At 39.3% G+C, this 21,496-nt stretch overlaps 2 protein-coding genes across 2 annotated transcripts in view; one reads left to right on the top strand and one right to left on the bottom strand.

Moving 5' to 3' along the window:
• The window catches only part of ptn (pleiotrophin), a 79,010-nt gene extending 74,362 nt beyond the window's left edge, over nt 1-4,648 (top strand). Inside the window, exon 5 of the mRNA XM_056456262.1 lies at nt 1,846-4,648. Coding sequence (XP_056312237.1) covers nt 1,846-1,901 — 56 coding nt within the window. The 3' untranslated portion in view covers nt 1,902-4,648. The remainder of the gene's footprint in view (nt 1-1,845) is intronic.
• Nucleotides 4,649-15,731: 11,083 nt separating this feature from the next.
• The window catches only part of chrm2a (cholinergic receptor, muscarinic 2a), a 144,855-nt gene continuing 139,090 nt past the window's right edge, over nt 15,732-21,496 (bottom strand). Inside the window, exon 2 of the mRNA XM_056456263.1 lies at nt 15,732-19,610. Within this exon, the coding sequence (XP_056312238.1) occupies nt 18,062-19,549 (1,488 nt within the window). The 5' untranslated portion in view covers nt 19,550-19,610 and the 3' untranslated portion in view covers nt 15,732-18,061. The remainder of the gene's footprint in view (nt 19,611-21,496) is intronic.

Raw genomic sequence — 21,496 nt, forward strand, 5'->3', positions numbered from 1 at the left:
ATCACCTGATGTGATTTCGCAGGTAAGAATTCACCAAGCTTGAACTTTCGAATGCAGTGAAATGTGAAACTTGTCGCGCGTGCTTGTGTTTCTGGTCTTCTGCATTTGCATCCCTATGAATGGAAGTCTATGAAACAAAAAGTGCAGTGTGATCATGGCTTTATAATAGAAGTATTTTTATTATGATCTTTATAAAAGAAGTTTTACCTACTATTACTAGTTTAACAAACTATTAAGATTATCTAAAATTAGTTTGACAAATATCTGTATACTGGAATGGAGGTGAGTTGTTCTTACTTTTTTTCTTGACCAAAACATGCTCTCACTTTATTAGTACTGTGTAAACATCATCTATTTTACATAGATATCAAAATAAATTGAAATTATTGTGTGTTTTATGATATGCTGTAATAAATTTAAACGTTATTATGATTTACCACATATATGTAAACATTACATGAAACATTAGCTCATGAAAATTGACTTGAAAGTCCTGAAAAAGTCATGTATGAACCCTGTTCTGACCACCAGTGTAGTAAACTCATCATGGGTTAATGAGCAGCGCAGACTGAACTGTGAAGGTGGAGCTGGTTTATCTCTGTTTGCAGAGTTATTTCATTTACTTTGTTATAAGCAACAGGCACGTGCAGAAGGGGGGTTTGGGTGCTTGAGCATCTGCCCTTTTTACTTGGAGACAAAGTTCATCCTTAAAATGAAAGTGCCCCCTCCTTTGCGCATGGAGGCTCTGCAGCTTCGCCATCAACCAGTGCCCCAAGTTGTTAACAAGCACCAGTTTTGCCTTCAAATTGTTTTTTAAATGAACAGCCAACTTTCTGTGGACAGTAATTGCTCTGTGTGTTATTCTACTGTGCTGCTGAGGAGTAGATGATGTTTGCAGCACTGAATGATGACGCATGTTGCTTGAAGATTAGATCTGATTCACATGTGGACAAAAAAATCTGATTCATTTGCCTGCAGTGTGAATGTAGCCTAAATCTTACTTTATTCCATCTAGTTGGCAAGAAAATAAATCTCATTTGATGATTTCATTCAATTTAACTTAATGTACTAACATGAAATCTTAAATAAATATGATAAAACTCTCATGTACAGTATATTATTAGCCTCTTGAACAATATTAGGTTTGAATTGTCTAAGATCAAACCACTGTTATACAATGACTTGCTTAATTACCCTAACTTTACCCTAATTAACCTAGTTAAGCCTTTAAATGTCACTAAGCTGAATAGAAGTGTCTTGAAGAATATCTAGTCTAATATTATTTACTGTCATGACAAAGAGAAAATAAATCAGTTATTAGAAATGAATTATTAAAACTATTATGATTAGAAATGTGTTGAAAAAATCTCTCCTTTAAGTGAAGTTTCATAAACTAATTTGGAGAGGAGCACGTGATATGATTGAGCACATCTGGCCGCTCATTTGTAATCAGTAATAATCCAATCAGAGTGATCCTAGTCTACTATAAATTGATCATTTTCTCCCTACTGCTCTATCTTCGTTTGGAAGAATCCCCCCTTCCACCCCATCTCCTCCTTTTTCTCCCTTTTCTCAAGGGGGAGCTCTCGAGACCTAGCTGATCTCGGATCTCCTGATATGCTTATCGACCCGGCGGGAGCCCTGGGCTCAAATATCTCCGAGCTCAGGGTTCTCTCCCGGGACAGCATGCCAAACCTGCTTTAAACGCCGAGCATATCTAATGGCAACTCTTGAAACCGAAATTGGGGAAAATATATAAAAAAATTCTAATTGAACAAGAGGGCGAATACATCTGACTTGAGCTGTATTTCTGTGTGTCTAATCATATTTTATGTCTCTCCACAGACTCTCAGAAACCAAAACGGGACGGAAAGAAGAAGGAGCGAAACCCCACAGACTAGAGGAGGAAAACTCCTGAAGCGTCTCCTCCTGCCTCCTGAAGACGCTTCCTATTCCTCGTGCTATATTTTTAGATCTTTTGTAGCTTTCATTTACAGCTCACCCCGTACTAAATAAGAGATGAAGACGAACACAAATGAATCTACTAAAATCTTCAGCACAATCTGAGATGATGATGGACAGAACGCACAACTGAAGGAGTGTGTTTCTTTTCATTGATGAGTGTGTGTTTAATCGGCCTCGTCCAGCAGCGTCTTCAACTAGAGTGTGAAGCAGAAGTTTTACATTAGTAGAGAATTATTAATGCAGCATTTGGTCATTGATTTGTGCAGGACTGATTATTAATATCTGATGCTTCTGAAACACCCCTGCATGTTTAACAGTGAAATAAAACAAATGTACTATTGAAGACTTAATTTTTCGAATATATTCACAAGTGCTGTTTAACAGAGCAAAGACATTTTTACAACCCAGTCTCACTCTGAAAACGTAACTCTATATACATTTCTGGAGATCGCAAAATATGTCCCAGGAGGTGTTTTCTTGCAGGTTTTGTTTTCGCAAATCCACCAGAGGCCGCTGTGTACACTTTTTCAGATCTCAAATTTCTCTCTCGAGTGCCATTCATGCCTGCTGTTCTCACATAAATCCACCAGAGGCCGCTGTCGACTGACTGACCAATCGATGGACTGACCCACCCTCCTCCTCCCCTAAACCCGACCGACAGTTTTCAAAAGCAATCCAGAAAAAGAAAAGCCCTCGCCTGATTTTTACCACGTTTTCAGATTTTACCACATTCTCACCCTGTTATTTACTTGTTTATTTTATTTTTTAGCTTCTGTTTTTGTCTTACCTGCTTTCTGGAACCGTTCTTCGTCTGACTTGAACCCTGTCATCATGGTCAACTCCTCTCTGCTTCTCAAGTCTGTTGACGCACATGTTGAGCTACTGGACACACTGGTAACAGTGGGAAAGCCTTCCATACGGAGGTAAACAGTCAGCCGGTAAGCATGAAAAGGAACGGCATCATACCGCCCCATATCGTTCATTTTAAAGATGAAATGTAGCCATACGTACCTCTGGCTACAAAATTCACGATCTCCAAAAATGTATTCAGAATAAGCCTATGTTTCATTTTTTATAGTATTCATTCATTCATTTTCCCTCAGCTTAGTCTCTATTTCAGAGGCCGCCACAGTGGAATGAACCGCCAACTAATCCAGCATATGTTTTACGCAGCCGATTCCCTTCCAGATGCAACCCAGTACTGGGAAACACCCATTCACACTCATACACTACGTTTAGTTTATTCAATTCCCCTATAGCGCATGTGTTTGGACTGTGGGGAAACCAGAGCACTCGAACCAGCGACCTTCTTGCTGTGAGGTGAAAGTGTTGTTTCTTTTAGTTTTGCTGGAATAAAATTATTATTTACATTTTTTAAAATAATTTAAATAAAAGGTCAATATTATTAGCCCCCTCACGTGAAATTTAAATTATTTTTCTAATATTTCTCAACAAGAAACAATTTTCTAAGTGTTGCCTATTATTCTGGATAATTTCTTCTGGATAAAATCTCTTTTCTTTAAGTTTGGCTAAAATAAAAGCTGATTTTACATTTTATTATTAGCCCCTTTTTTCGATTGTCTGCAAAACAAACCATTGTTGTCCAAGAACTTGCCTAATCAACCAAACTTGCCTAATTAACCTAATTAAGCCTTTAAATTAAACTTTAACTGAATACTATCCTGCAAAATAAAATTTGTTCTGCCATCTTAAAGACAAAAGAAATTAGTTATTAACATGTTATATTTAGAAATGTTCTCCCTGTTAAACACAACCCAGGCTCATTCTGAATATGCACCCCAATATACATTTCTGGAGAATGCTAAATATGTCCCAGGAGCTACGTTTATTTGCAGTTTTTGTTTTCGTGAATCCACCAGAGGCCAATTTTTGTGCTTTTTCAGATCACAAATTTCTCTCGGTTGTGCCAATCAAGCCTGCTGTTCTCACGTAAATCCACCAGAGGCCACTGTCGACTGACTGACTGATATCCCCACCCACCTTCTTCCCTAAACCCAACCAATAGTGTTTTCAAAATCAGTGATTGACCCCCTCGTTCTAACCCTACTATTTAATTGTTTATTTTATTTTTTGACTTTTGTTTTACCTGCTTTCTGGAACTGTTCTTCAGTGGACTCAAACCTTGTCGGTCAACTCCGCTCTGCGTCTCAAGTCTGCATGTTGAGCTATTGGACTAACTGGTAACAGCGGAAAAGCCGTCCACATGGAGGTAAGCGGTCAGCTGTTAAGTGTGAAAAGTAACGGCATCATACCTCCCTGTATCATTTGTTTTAAAGATGAAATGTAGCCATACGTTCCTGTGGGTACATAATAACGCGTTCTTCAGATATGTATATAGGGCTACGTTTTCAGAGTGAGCCTATGTTGGTTAAACAGCACTTGAGAAATATGTTTAACAGAATTCAAAGCTCATCTTTAACTGTACTGTATGTTTAACAGTGTCTTTAAACATTCCAATTCCATTTGAATTCCAAAATAGAACGCTGCGTCCTGTTTGGAAGCGCAGTTCCAGTTAAGTTTTAAATTTGGAACACATTCTAAATTCCGTCCAGCTGGAGGATCAAAGAGAAACACGCTTAAACTGAAACTAATGCTGTGAATGTGAGATAGAGTCTGTGCTGTTGTAACAATAAAGACATTAATAATTCCTTTCCATTCACAAGTGAGCGTTTCGTTTGTTGAATAATCACACTGCAGGACAGTTACTCATCATAACACCTTTATTGGCTAGAACTCCTCTTCAAAATGATATCTCACAATACAGCAAATCTTATAAATACACTTCATGTTCATCGACAATCTCCTTTCAGTGCCCTAATAAAGATCAATAACATTCATATTTATTAATAAACACATGTATTTACAGCTCATCTGTGCTACACATATAGACTATATAGTATAATACAAACAGTAAGCTGATAACAAACCACACGTCTACTGATGGAAGCCACAAAATCACGGTGAACAGAAGCACGTGACACACGGCAGCGATGGAAAACGAAGCCTATTTAATATTTACACCCTCATCTGTACAAACATCACCCACTGAAAAATCTTTTTTATTTGGTATACAGGTGAAAACACACCTTCTGTGCTTCAGTGAGCGTCCACACACGAGGAGCTGCTCTGTGTGTGCTGATTTACTCTTTATTTTTATTTTTTTATGGACACTGTTTTTGTTTTTCACTGCACTTTAAGTCATTTAAAACTGTGTTTCTCAACCACATTTCTGAAGGAACACCAGCACTGCATGTTTTGTCTGTCACACCCATCTTTCAGTCTCTGCTAATGAGCTAATGATCTGAATCAGGGGTCTTTGGTTAAGGAGACATGGAAAATGTGCAGAGCTGGTGGTCCTCCAGGAGCGTGGTTGAGAAACACAGATCTAGAACATGTATGTGAACACACTCTTAGAGCCAAAACGTACTTTTCGTAGTTCATTTGTTCTTGAGATTAAAAAAATAATTACAAATATTGCAAGATAATTGTGTATTTTCACAGCAACACACAAGAATTGAAGCAAATAAAGAAACCATTTAGGCTTTAAATCTGAACAAATTCCTGTAAAACCATAGGGAGACTGTCTTATGATCATCAATATTGCGTTATTTTAATAAAAAAAATGCATTAAATGAATCTAAAATATTATTACAATTTAAAATATCACTATTTTACCCCAGATATTGTTAGTTTTTTATTGTCATGTTTATTAAAATTACATTTTAAATTAAATACTTGTGTTAAATGCTAATAATATTGCACTATTATTACCGTAGCTATTTTTTCCTTTTGTTTTTTAGGTTGGGGTGAGCACATATATATCAAAAAACATTTGTATAGCTCATTTTTTTTCTTGTATTTTGTAGTTTTCTTTGGGAAATGTGTCAGAATAGTGAGTCATTGTGGAGAAAATAATAAAACAACTGGTTTATTTTGTTTGTTGCAGTGTGCTCGCAACACCAACGTCATGTGTTTGATTCCAAATTAACAAAAGAGCTTGTAAAATGCATCTAAAGGTAAATATTCTCACGGTCACCAGCGATCCAGCCTGAGCAGATCGCTGGTATATACACTGATCAATCTTTGACAATCCTCCAGCATTGTGTATGCAATCAGTCAGGATCAGGAACAGCTGTGTGTGTGGTGCATGACTGGACCTTGTAGTCCATGTAATGATGGATTTGTATGCAATCAGTCAGGATCAGGAACAGCTGTGTGTGTGTGGTGCATGACTGGACCTTGTAGTCTATGTAATGATGGATTTGTATGCAATCAGTCAGGATCAGGAACAGCTGTGTGTGTGTGGTGCATGACTGGACCTTGTAGTCTATGTAATGATGGATTTGTATGCAATCAGTCAGGATCAGGAACAGCTGTGTGTGTGTGGTGCATGACTGGACCTTGTAGTCTATGTAATGATTCATTTGTATGCAATCAGTCAGGATCAGGAACAGCTGTGTGTGTGTGGTGCATGACTGGACCTTGTAGTCTATGTAATGATGGATTTGTATGCAATCAGTCAGGATCAGGAACAGCTGTGTGTGTGTGGTGCATGACTGGACCTTGTAGTCTATGTAATGATTCATTTGTATGCAATCAGTCAGGATCAGGAACAGCTGTGTGTGTGTGGTGCATGACTGGACCTTGTAGTCCATGTAATGACGGATTTGTAGTCCATTACCGATCAGTGCTTATACTGTTCCAGCGATCTGCTCAGGCTGGATCGCTGGTGACCGTGACAGATATCATCATTCCACATGTATAAATACAGATGTCTCGTGGTTTTGGTGGAAACTCTACCGCCGCCTGGAGGACGGAGGGTTTGTAGTGTGTACTTTTGTGTTTGGTCTTCATAGATCTCTTTCTTTCAAGCAAACCATTCATAAAAAAGGTAGTCTATATATAACTTTGAAGTCCACAGACTGCTTCAGTTTCAATGGCCAGCATTCAAAGGTAAGTCTAGAAGAGATACAGCTGTGGATACTCGCGTCAATACAGCATTTATTGAGATGCAGTACATTACTGTGAGGGGTAATGAGTATTTTAATAAATATTATGAATAATATTTGACGTAATTGCTGTTAACATTATTGTGATTGATGGGATAGACGTTAATAAAATGTAATTAATGGGTAATTTAATTAACAATCGTCTCGTTAACTTTTGAACGCAGCTGTATCCTCTCTAACAACAACAGCAAATCCTCGCGATTTATGGGATACAGCTGCGGGGACTCAAATTATAGCATTTTTTTTTTATAACACTACACCAATAATTTATATTTTTACATTACTGTGATAAGCGGTAGGGCTAGGTTCGGGGTGGGGGTGGGGGTAAGCATTAATAAAATACAATTTAATAGGTAATTTAATAAATAATCGTCTTGTTAACTTCTAGATGCAGCTGTATCCCTTATTACAACAACCTCAGCAAATCGTCACGTCTAATGGGATACAGCTGCGGATACTCACATCAGTACTTACATTTACATTTAGTCATTTAGCAGACGCTTTTATCCAAATCGACTTACAAATGAGGACAAGGAAGCAATTTACACAACTATAAGAGCAGCAGTGAACAAGTGCTATAGACAAGTTTCAGGTGTAACTTCAGGTAACTTCCTTGCGTTACTTTTGTGACACTACAATAATAATTAACTGTATGAATAATAATTGCTTTAACTTCTGCTTTTACATTACTGTGATAACTGGGGTTAGAGTTACAGTAGGGGTAGACGTTAATAAAATGCAATTAACGTGTAATTTAATAAATAATATGAATGATACTCAGTATAATTATTGTTTTACATTACTGTGATGGTTGGGATTAGGGTATCGTAAACGTTAGTAAAACACAATTAATGGGTGATTTAATAAATAATTACGTTAATTTACGACCGCAGCTGTATCCCTTCTAGTAACAACCCCAGCAAATTCTCGCGTTTTCTGGGATACAGCTGCGGAAACTGACGTCAACACAGCATAATTTTTGAGAATAATTCATATTTTACATTACTATGAATGTTGGCGTAGGGGTAGACGTTATTAAAATACAACGAATGGGTAATTTAATAAATGAAATAATTATCGTTATCTTTCCGGCGCAGCTGTATCCCTTCAAGCAACTACCCCAGCACTTTGCGCTCTTTGGGGATACAGCTGTGGATACTCTCATCAATATAGCATTTTTTTGTGACACTGTAGAACAATAATTCATATTTGTACATTCCTATGAGGGTTGGGGTATCGTAAAAGTTAATAAAAAACACAATTAATGGGTAATTTAATAAATAATATAAATAAGTATCGTTAACCTTCCGGCCGCAGCTGTATCCCTTCTAGCAGCAAATCCTCGTGCTCTATTCCTCAATGCACTTGTATGGCTTCATTCAGCTCAATCCTTCACATAACTCTCACTGATCGCTTTATATTATTGAGGGGTTTTATGTGTCTATTAAAAGACATTATACAAAAGTCAACTGTGTTGTTATTTTGTCTGGTGTGGCGCGTCGTTTACACCATAGATTTGAGTTAGCGCGCGCACATTGATGGCCAAATTATTATTAACTGCATTTAAAACGCACAAACATTAAATTACATACAATATTACACACACACACACACACACACACACACACACACACACTCGAGGTGCTCCAGGGACGCCTGTGATGAACTCGCTCAATGTGTCTCTCTTTCACACACACACACACACACTGTACACCCACACTGCGCGCGCGCACACACACACACACACACATCAGATATTATTACTACATGTCTGCGTTGGTCTTTCACTAATCCTACAAAAACAATCACATGCACACAAACACTTCAGGTTTAAAAACACGAGGGGAAATTAATAAATAGCAAACATCCACATTTAAAACACTAAAACTAAGATTTCACTGTATTTCCTACAGTTAAAGTAGAGTAGAAAATACATTTAAGCCCTTTTATATTCATTGTGCTGTCAGTTACATCATGAAGAGAGAGGATGATGAAGATGATGATGGTTATTAGTGTGTTTAAGGTATGATTTTTCTCCAAAATGTAAATAAATCGTTTGTTTTTTTGTATGTGAATATACACATATGTGTGCATAATAATCTAAATAAGAACTCAATTTTCTGAGTAAATAACTAATATAATGGCATAAAATGAATTATACTTCATATCAATGATAAACTGTTCTTACATCAAGACTATGGTACAGTTGGTGATGCTGATTTTGCACAAATGTCCTATTTATGATCATATTTCTCCAATATGGCAAATCTAAGAGCTGTGATTTCCAAAGGAGAAACGTCAGATGATATTTACTTGAGATTAAACAGGATTCAAGTTACTTTACTATGGTTTTACACCTGAAAGCTTGATTTATTTCTTAATTGGGTTCATCCAGAGGCTGACCTGAAATGTGATTGGCCACCTTGGGTGTCAGTCATAAACTCTAAACTATGATTGGCTGATCATTTAGTGCCCCAGGTGGAGCTTTATTGCTTTGGCAGGAAGAGATCAGAGATGAGTGGAGTACTCTGATTCACTTGTACAGCATTGAGAATGTAAGTGTATCTAAACCTATAAACAGCAGCTTTGTTATCAGCTAAATGTCTAGTTGTCTGGTTAGTGCACTACAAAGACTAAAAACCTGATGAGGAGAGTCTGGCAGTGACCTACAGTGAGATTAAACAGGGGAAACTTGTGTTTTTATCACACACACTTGCTGTTATGTGTGTTTACTTAGTCTAGATGGACTCATGTATGTATGTGTTATGTGTGTGTTTACTTAGTCTATATCAGAGATGCCCAAGCTAGGGCCTGTGAGCCAAAGTTGGCCCATGGTAAGCTTTGATTTGGCCCACCATCCCATCTGGTTATCTGTTTGTTTGTTTGTTTGTTTGTTTGTTTGTCAAAAGCTACCTAAATTAAATGTTTCAATATTGTAAATTAATTAGATTTAGCTTAAATGTACTGCACACCGTCACCTGATGGATAGAGGACAATGCACAGACTTGGTGAGCAAATCAAGGCAAAGGCAGATTCTGCTCGACTAGTTAAATTCCACTGTTTACTGTGATGTTTTTATTGCAGTAAGTCATCATTTTAAAAGTTATGCTGGATTACTTAATATGATTTAAAGTTTTTCACATTTATTTTTAGATATTATGAAATATGTTAGGAAATTACCCATGGAGACTCTAATGTAATATAGTTTTACCTTCGACACGCGGCTCATAATCATATTTGATATTCGGCCCTTTATATGAAAAAGTTTGGGCACCCCTGGTCTAGATGAACTCGTGTGTGTATGTGTGTGTGTGTGTGTGTGTGTTATGTGTGTGTGTTTACTTAGTTTAGATGAGAGATATTTCTGTAAATCACAAATATTACTTGAATTATTTCAAATATGACTTAATTATTAATTATTTTCTTCCATTGGTTGAGTTACACACCATATATATATATATATATATATATATATATATATATATATATATATATATATATATATGTGTATATGTGTGTGTATATAATATCAAATTGTAATTGTTTGGTTTTATTTAAGTTTTGCTAAAAATAAATAAATAAATCTTTGAGACATTTTGCAATGATTTGCAGAAGACACTATAGTTCTTAAACCAATAAATAGATAAATAAATCACATTCATTCATTCATTTTCTTTTCGGCTTAGTCCCTTTATTAATCTGGGTTCACCACAGCGGAATGAACCGCCAACTTATCCAGCTTATGTTCTACGCAGCGAATGCACTTCCAGCTGCAACCCATCTCTGGGAAACATCCATACACACTGATTCACACTCATACACTACAGACAATTTAGCCTCCCCAATTCACCTGTACCTCATGTCTTTGGACTGTGGGGGGGAACCAGAGCACCCGGAGGAAACCCACGCGATTGAAGGGGAACATGCAAACTACATACTGAAACGCCAACTGACTCAGCTGAGGCTCGAACCAGCGACCTTCTTGCTGTGAGGCGACAGCACTACCTACTGCGTCACTGTGTCGCCCGGCAATAAATCACATATACATACTAAAAATAATGCATACTTAGTTGGGTCTTTTTTGGTAAGGTTCAGATTACTGTAATTCCCTTTGTTTCTGAGTGCATGTGTGTGTGTGTGTGTGTGTGTGTGTGAGGACGAGCACTAAACAACAGCCATCAGGGCTCCGGCGGTGTGTGTGACCCCTGGGAACACAGTGGCTTTTTACAGGTGACATCCGTTCGCTGGAGTCCCTGTGGAGCTTTTAGACCCTGTAAAGATCATCTTATCTGGCGTCACACACTCTCAGAGCTTATCCCTCACTGAAGGCCGGCTGAAAGTGTGTGTGGGCCATTTAAGGCCGGGGTCACAGGAGGAATGAGCCCCATGTTAACATCACACCTGCACTATCAGCATCTCTCACCACCTCTGACCTCTCAAAGTCATCACCAGACCAACATTTTCCTTCAGAGTAGTTTCTTTATTCCTCAGGGGAATGAACCGCCAACTTGTCCAGCATATGTTTTACACAGCAGATGCCCTTCTAGCTGCAACCCAGCACTGGGAAACACACATACACTACAAGCAATTTAGTTTATCAATTCTCCTATAGCACATGTGTTTGGACTGTGGGGGAAACCGGAGCACCCGGAGGAAACCCACGCCAACACAGGGAGAACATGCAAACTCCACACAGAAACAGAAACCCAGCCGGGACTCAAACCAGAGACCTTCTTGCTGTGAGGTGACAGTACTAACCACTGAGCCACCGTGCCGCCCCGAAAACAAGATTAATCAAGATAAGTTTACCCCCAAAAAAAGCAAAATAGAGTTTCAATCAAGAAACTATATTAAAAAATATAATGTAAATATTTTAATGTTCTGACCCTGTTTACAGATGTGTTTTCCTTGTTTTAATCACAAAATCTCTTGATTTTGATAGGGATAGTTCACCCAAAATATGTATTTACTCACTATATATCCTCTCCCTCAAGTGATTTCAAGCATTTATGAGTTTCTTTTCTCTGTTAAACACTAAATTGGCTATGCACATCTGGTGTTGTTCAGCCAATGATATACTCTTATTTATCTATTTTTAATTTCATAAGCTTACTTTTACAGTAAGTAAGTAATGTGTACTTTATATAGTGCATTTATCATGTATGGTCATACACCCAAAGCACTTCACAATCTTGAAGGGGGTCTCTCCACACCACCACCAGTGTGCAGCTCCACTTGGATGATGTGACGGCAGCCACAAGACAACGGTGCCAGTGCGCTCACCAAACACCAGCAATAGGAGGAGCGGAGAGACAGTGATGGAGCCTATTCAGTGGATGGGGATGATTGGGCCAATGAAATAAATTCCAATGGATGGAAATTTGGCCAGGACACCAGGATTACACCCCTACTCTTTAGAAGACGTGCCATGGGATTATTGAGCAATGAGAGTCAGGACCTCAGATTAATGTCTCATCCGAAAGACGGCGCTCACTGACAGTATAGTGTCCCCATCACTATACTGGGGCATTAGGACTCACACAGACCACAGGTTGAGCGCCCCCTACTGGCCTCACTAACTCCACTTCCAACAGCAACCTAGTTTTCCCATGTGGTCTCCTTGGGCTGCAGGGTGATATGGCTGTGGCTGCATCAATGTTGTAATGTCATTCAAATAAATGTCATTCAGTTAAATAGACTTAAACATTCATTAATTGTTCAAGCGTAAAACGAAATGAAAGTCTGTGAAAGCACCATCAGGATCGTCAGGCGAGTGCAGAAACTCCATTGAATATACTGGGGTAAAATAAACCGTCAAATTTTACATGGCAGGGGGAAATATAATTAAATGCAGACCCACTTTATATCCAATATCTATCGGGCATATCTATCACTGATTTTTAAAGAAATCAGACCTTAAACAGTTTTATAATGGAAAGACAGTTCTGGCTGACTGAAAATTCAAGTCTGTGTGTATATACTAGGCCCGTAGCCAGCCTGGTGAAAGGGGTGCTTCTTTTTTTCTCAAAAGGTGGATCTAGCCTTTGCAACCACCTAGTGATGCCTAGTAAAGCCGCCTTTTAACCACTCAGAACACCCTAGCAAATGACTAGCAAGAAACAACCTAATCCATTCTAGAAACCTGCTACTGTAACCTATATGTAGTTATCTATTTATGCCAGCGGTTTCAAACTACTTCAGTTATTTAACCTTTAAAACTACTTCTAACTTTCAGGCTAGGATTTCTCAAGCCACCATAAAGTTTACAAGCTGTACTTTTCTAGCTATGAGGATTAAATCATGCATTTTAATGACAGTTTCAGCACTATTTTTGCAGGATTAGCTTGTCGGAGGTCATCATGACCACACTTTTTCATGCACCAAAAACATTTCCTGAAAAATTAGAATAAAGTTAGAATTTAAAATTAGTTAAAATTAGAATTTATATTAAAATACAAACTTATTACATCATATATTATTAAAAAATAGCAATCTGTTCAAGTTTTAAATGAAAAACTCGAGCCTATTGTCATTAATTAGGCAAATAACAAACTGAGCAGCACATTCAACTGTCCTCTGTCAGAATTTGGGATGTTGAATTCGGCACAGCATGACTTCAGAGCGGTAAGTCATGCCGTGCCAAATCAGCGCTCCGAATTCTGTACCAATATAGGATTGGGCTTGGTCTTAAAGCCTTTTAAGGGTTGTTTTCAGAATTTATCATGGCACAGTAGTCAAAAATAGGACAAATGAGCTCATGCATGGGACAAATTCAAGACCTTAGTCACTGAGGGGTGGGTCTTTCAAACCCTCCTGGCTACGGGCCTGTATACCCCATTGGTTATTTTCTTAAAAAGCTGTAACCATTCACTTCTATAGTAGGAAAAACAAATACTAATGTAAGTCAATGGTTGCAGGTTTTCAGCATTTTTCAAAGTCTCTTCTTTAGTGTTTTCCACAAGTAAAGAGTAAATAAATAATGAGTGAACTATCCAATTAAAGTCTGAATTGTCAAGTATACATATCTTGATTGAAATATTTAAGATCAACAGAAGATGATTTCTTCCCTCTTGCTCCCAAAGCAAAAATCACTCCTGCACGCTACTCAATTCCCCCAGCATGCATCACTGTCAATTTTATGAGCTTCCACTCATTGATCGATTGACTGACATTTCCCATGATCCTCTGCTTTGAGCGGGGATTGAGTTAATCTATTTTAATGAATGCAAAACAACTAATGGCGACTTGGCGTCTCGTAATGAGATGAGGAAGCTTATGTACTTTAGCCCTTTAAATTCACAAGGCAGAAGCCTGTGAGCTATATCAAACCCCTTTCCGGGTTGATCAAACACACACATGCACACACTCAAACACACACACACACACACACACACGGATCATGAACTCAGAGAGCAGAGCAGGTCATCAGGACAATGCTGAATGTCATTTCCAACGAGTGCTTTGGCCTTTTTAATAGGAACTTTTCCAGCTCCACAAGCCGCTTTTGGAGTGTGTGATGAATTAGCATGCTCTTCTGCTATTTTCCCTTTCTTCCCCCAAACGTGAGTGAACTGTTTTGTGTAAATGCAAAGCAGAGGTGAGGTGGATGCTAATGGCTGCGTGTCTGTGAGAGGCTCTTTATCCTGCGCGTCTGCTCACTTTAAAAGGTTTAGATTTGCATCCCTGGAGACCCCGAGCACTCAAAACTCATTCATTTTAACATACGGGCACACCGGAGAGCCTCTTCAACCCTCTTATTGCTCTCGGAGAGCACACACACACACATGACAAACACACATGCACACTGCAGCCGCTACCTGCCATACCTGCATGCTTTCATTTAATAAAGCTCAAAAGTCAACATGAGGCTGTTTACTTTCTTAACACACCTTATTTATCACAAATCACTGGTGCACATTGTGTGAAATCAAGTGCACACGCATTCACTACTGCTTCTAGAAGTGAACAGGTTTCATGTTGAACACACACACACACTGTCATTCTGCATGCAACCACACACACACACATGACACAGATACATACATTAATATATACACATATATACATGTGTGATTTTATACTGAAGCTCAAACGCATCTGGTTTGGATCTTCAGTCAGCCCTGTTGTCCCCTTATTTGTGTATTATTGAATAGCACAGACTCCGATCTGACCATCTGAATCATATATACGCCCGTATTTTTAAACATTTTGTTTATAAATCAAATATTTCTGCACTTCTCTTTCTCCGTTTTGTGACATGCATCACCTCTGTGAGTGTAAAGTGCTACAACAGATTATATAAAAACAATTAATGCAATCATACATCCACCCAAACACAGCACGCGTTCACCTTTTATGCACTTATTATAGAGGAGAATCTGATTCGAAGGGATAGTTCACTCAAAAATGAACATTTCCTCATGATTTACTCTTCTTCTTGTGGCTTTAAACCTTTCTGAGCTTCTTTCTTCTGTTTTGTGACAGGCAAAATAAACAATAGAGCATAATATTAAATGATAAACATTTCACAGCCCTCTGTTAAACACAAAAGAAGATGTTTTGAAGAATGCTGGTTCTTGGCACCAATTGACTTGACTTGAAGTCAGTGGGTACCAGTTATCAGCATTCAACAGAGGACTGTGCAATACGATCAAAATAAAGAGGTTTATCATTTCGAATTAGGCTACATGGTGGCTCAGTGGTTAGCACTGTTGCCTCACAGCAAGAAGGTCGCTGGTTCAAGCCCCAGCTGGGTCAGTTGGTGTTTCTGTGTGGAGTTTACATGTTCTCCCCGTGTTGCTCCGGTTTCCCCCACAGTCCAAAAACATGCGCTATAGGGGAATTGATTAACTAAATTTGCCGTAGTATATAAGTGTGTGTGTGTGTGTGTGTGTGTGAATGTGTATGGGTGTTTCCCAGTACTGGGTTGCAGCTGGAAGGGCATGCGCTGTGAAAAACATATGCTGAATAAGTTGGCGGTTCATTGATGAATAAAGGGACTAAGCCGAAGTAAAATGAATGAATGAATAATTTCTTATTATGCTCTGCTGCATGGGTTCCCAAACTCGGTTCTAGAGCTCCGGTGTCCTGCAGATTTTAGCTCCAACTTGTCTCAACACACCTGCAAGGATGTTTCTAGGAAGCCTATTAAGAGCTTGATCAGCTAGCCCAGGCGTGTCTGATTGGGGTTGGAGCTAAAATCTGCAGGACAGCGGATATCCAGGAGTGAGACTGTGAACCCCTGCTCTATTTGTGGTGTCACAAAATTCATTGTTTACTGTAATTCATTCATTCGTTCATTTTCTTTTCGGCTTAGTCCCTTTATTAATCAGGGGTCGCCACAGCGGAATGAACCGCCAACTTATCCAGCATATGGTTTTTACGCAGCTGATGCCCTTCCAGCTGCAACTTTACTGTAGTACTTTTTCATAATTTATATGTCTGCAATATCACACGCCATTACGTGGATGCAGACAGAAACATGAATAACAGCATCTTGAGAAAGATGCAATCTTGAAAGTACAACATTTACATTTGGCATTCAGATATTTTAATCATTTAAAATAGCTAAATCTTTTTTTAAAAATTATTTTTATAGGGGTTTTCACCTTTATTGATAGGACAGTAGAGATTTACAGACAGTAAAGTATGGGGAGCAGAGAGAGGGGAAGGATCAGCATAGGACCTCAAGCCAGGAATTGAATTCTGGTCACCGTGAGCATCTGGGTGCTATATGTCGGCGCACTCACCACTAGGCTATTGGTGCCTAAATAAAGTTCTAAATAAAATGATAAATATGATCACAAATGAGTAGGTTTATGAGTATATACTTTTCTTTTAGATGTAGTATAACAAAGGAAGTGGCGTAATGTAAAATGCGTGGCCCCCCCTGCAAAAATTTTGTGATAGGGGCCCCAGGTGAAGGAGGGCTGACGGCGATCGCGAACTGAAGATCGGGGTGGGGGGGTTGGAATTGCTCATACTGAAAAGTGGGGGGTGGACCACACAGGACCCCCTCATCAAGCGGGTCCAACCCCCCCATCCGCTACGACACTGAATAAAGGTGAGTACAATTGATTGAATTTACAGAAACGCTATTATATCGTGATATACAGTAGTCAACATTTGAAGTGGATCATCACCTTTCAACAAAATTGTCCTCAAACTATTGAACAACTCCCATTCTTTCAAAGCCAATTTTGAAAACATTTTTGATTTTTCGAATGTTGATAACTGTATATTATTCACCTGATATGAGGTTTTAGTCAGTTCTCCTGCCCATATCAAATTGGCCATGCCCATGTCAAAGCTCAAATCAAGGAAGAAACTCAAATAAGTTTAGCCCCAGTGAAGACTGAGTAGCTTAACTTTTCTGAGTTTGATTGTAATGCAGTAATGTGCACTTTTTGTGGAGCTGCTTCAAAACAATCATTATTCATTCATTCCTTTCGTTTTTGGCTTAGTCCCTTTAGTAATCCACAATGAACCAGCAACTTATCCAGCATATGTTTTACACAGCGGATGCCTTTTCAGGTGCAACCCATCATTGGGAAAAACCCATACACGCTCATTCACACTCATACACTACGAACAATTTAGCTTACCCTATTCACCTATAGCGCATGTTTTTTTTTGGACTGTGGGGGAAACCTGAGCACCCAGAGGAAACCCACACGAACACGGGGAGAACATGCAAACACAGAAATGCCAACTCACTTAGCCAAGGCTCGAACTAGCGACCTTGCTGTGAGGCGATCGTGCTACCCACTGCGCCACCGTGCAGCTCTAAAACAGTAATTATTGTTTAATAAACTTAAATTGAATGGAGTAAATGTTGACATCGTTCTAATTTGTGCATGAACTATCTCTTTAAAGATGGTAAAGTGTGTACTGCAGTCTGATTTGCAGCGTTGTAATTTGAGTATTTGTAGAACTTTAAATGATGGATGTCAATGGGTCAATCTCTGTTTGATAATTACTCACACGTCCACACACATAGACCTGTGTCACCAGAACACAATATACAGCATACACACACACACACTCACACACACATGCGCCGCCACTCATCGGGTGGAGCGAATGTTCTTGTACTGGCAGAGCAGCAGCTGTTTGAAGGTCTTTTTGAAGGTGATGTTGCACAGGGCGTAGCAGGCCGGGTTGATGGTGCTGTTGATGTAGCAGAGCCAGTATCCGATGGTCCACACCGTGTTGGGGATGCAGCTGGAGCAGAAGGTGTTGATCAGCACCATCACGTTGTAAGGCGTCCAAGTAGCCACGAACGCCACCAGGATGGCCATGATGGTGCGCGTCACCTTCTTTTCCCTGGAGGACGGGGCTTTTTTCTTTTTGGGCGGCTGTTTGGTCATCTTCACTATTTTCCTCGCCACGTGGTTCTGCCTTTCGACTGCCGGCACGATCTCCACCGTCGCATTTGAAGGCGCATAACAATCTCCTTTTGGTGATTTGGTGATGATCTTGATGCATGTTAGTTTGGATCCGCCAGCTTTGGCGCGGTGTCTTGTTGAAGCCTGGCTGTCATTGGCTGCTGCTGCTGATGGTGGCGCCGCCTCTTCTTTTTGATTGGTTACAGCACCACTTCCTGAAGTGGAGTCATTAGAGCTTTCCTTCTCCTCGGCAGGAATGCAGTTTGCTTGTCCTGCTTCTTCCGCTTCTCCGCTCGCCGTAGATGGCGCTTTGCCGTTCTGTAGCTTGGCATCATGTTGGTTAATAGTGTCATCTGTTAGCTGGGTCTGTCCTCGATCTGTTTCTTCAGCTGTCAGATTGTTGTTGGTGGGTTTGTTGGCTGAGTTTTCACGGATCTGATTGGACGAGGCTACATCAAGGTTGCCGCCTGATGGCTTGCGGTTGTCTTTCTTGACACGACTCTTGCTGGCGCGGGAAACCTGCCAGTAGAGCACCATCATGATGATGACGGGCAGGTAGAAAGCAGCTATAGCTGTGCCAAAAGTAACCGCGGCATTGGAGAAGAACTGAATGTAGCACTCCTTCTCTGGCACCGTGCGCCCGCCGACGATAAACTGCCAGAACAGGATGGCCGGAGCCCAAAGGATGAACGACAGCACCCATGCCGCTGCAATCATCATTCCTGCCATCTTAGTGGTCCTCTTGACTGGGTAGCTGAGTGGCTTGGTGACACAAAAGTATCTATCGAAGCTGATAATCAGCAAGTTCATCACAGAGGCATTGCTAACCACATAATCCAGCGCCAACCACAAATCACACACAACCGGGCCTAATGGCCAATATCCGATTACAATATAGACTGTGTATAAGTTCATAGAGCAAAGGCCAATGATGAGGTCGGCGCAGGCCAGGCTGAACAGAAAGTAGTTGTTGACGGTCTGCAGACTCCGGTTTACCTTGATGGAGAGCATGACTAGGATGTTCCCAATCACAGTCACCAGACTCAGCGATCCGGCCACCAGTACAATGAACACCACCTCCACTGTCTTATAGGGACTCTCGTCCACCGTCTCCATGGTCTCGTTGCCGTCTGAGGCATTCCAGAAGGTGAAGTTTATTGTATCCATGGTGAGCTCGCTCAGGTACAGCCGCTCAGATCACTATGGGCAGGACGTTGACTTCTGAAACCTACACAGAGGAGAGAGAGAGAGATTTATTTTTCTATTAGTCTAGTCAAGCTTTATTGTCATTATACAAAATGTCGTGTCTCACAGGACAACAGTGCTACATAAATTAATCATAAACACAAACACAACACTGGACATAAAAGCTATTTTAAAAAAAACATGTATAACTAACATATAGTAGTCCAGTTATTACTCAACTCAGCTCAACTTTTTTATATTTAACTGCAAGGTGGATTGCCTAAAGTGCTTCACCTAACACATAGAAATGTAAAATATTCATGACATGGACTACTAAGAACAACTATTAAATTAACAGTCTACAACAAGCATTTTAGAGTAGATCAAATGCTGAACAAATGTGTCTTCAACTGTGACCTAAAATCTCTAAAGTGTCTCTCAAACATACAGAGAAAGACCATTCTGTGATTTTGGTCCTACCACAGCAAATGCACGGTCCCCTTTCGATTTCTTTTTGGACCTTTGGAACTGTCAACAATGACTGTTTACCTTTAATTATCAGAGGTGTTATCTGTTTTTATTCTTTTTTATTGCAATTTATTTTTCATTTGCTAAATGTTTTATTGGTGACGCGGTGGCGCAGTAGGTAGTGCTGTCACCTCACAGCAAGAAGGGCACTGGTTCGAGCCTCAGCTGGGTCAGTTGGCCTTTCTGTGTGGAGTTTGCATGTTGTGCCCGTGTTCATGTGGGTTTCCTCCAGATGCTCTGGTTTCCACCACAGTCCAAAGACATGTGGTACAGGTAAATTGGGTAGGCTAAATTGTCCGTAGTGTATGAGTGTGTATGGATGTTTCCCAGTGATGGGTTGCAGCAGGAAGGGCATCCACTGCGTAAAACATATGCTGGATAAGTTATCAGCTACTAAGCCGAAAAGACAATGAATGAATGAATGATTATGCTTTATTAGGGTGGCACAGTGGCACAGTGGGTAGCGATGTCGCCTTACAGCAAGAAGGTTGCTGGCTTGAGCCCCGCGTGGGTCATTTGCCATTTCTGTGTGAAGTTTGCATGTTGGTGTGGGTTTTTCGGTTTCATATTTCATATATATTACACATTTGCATATTATATTTCATTTATGTAGCCACCATAAACAATCTGCATTGTACTGTGGCAGGTTGATAATGTAGATAACAAATACCTTGCAGTAGGCCTAAAATAAAATGAACTAAAATAAAATAAAATATGTAAAAACTTAATTTTGTTAACAAGGAAATGTTTTATTTTGTGTACTAAAATTGAAGTACAGAATCATGAAACCTTTAGCCTATAGAAATATAAATAACAAATAATAATAATAAAAATGACTAAACAAGGTTGCTTATAGCAACACTTTTTCATCATTGTACCATTTTGTTACGTTTTAAAAGACATTTAAACATGTAGTGGAAATCCTTATTAGTTGAGAATTTGCAAATATGTAATATTTAAAACGTTACAGTCAAAGTCATTGTTTCATTTTTATTACAATTTAAATATTTATTTTATTTAGTTTAATGTTAATTGCTGAAATATTTTAAATTCCTGATTTATTTAAATGTGAAAATAATAATAAAAAACAAATACATTTATTTTCGCGCTGAAAGAACAGAGAGCTTCCGGTCGGAGAATCGGCGCGAAGAGCTTGTGGTAAAGTTAGCCATAACCTTATGAGTTTACTTCACATCAAGCTCTGTGGTAAAATTTTGGTTTGTAAAATTAAATATTATCGAATAATCAGCTAAATGAACCCGGTTTCCGGCTCTAGCTTTGTTCGACGGTAATTATTACAGTAAGTGTGTGTTTTAATACTTCCCAGCTGTGAAGAAATTAAGTGGAAAATTTGCCGTGTGGTCATGTCCGTGTCATTGTTCGCTTGTTCGTTTTTTTTAT

Source organism: Danio aesculapii, chromosome 4, assembly GCF_903798145.1.
Source record: "Danio aesculapii chromosome 4, fDanAes4.1, whole genome shotgun sequence".
NCBI classification, from domain to species: domain Eukaryota; kingdom Metazoa; phylum Chordata; class Actinopteri; order Cypriniformes; family Danionidae; genus Danio; species Danio aesculapii.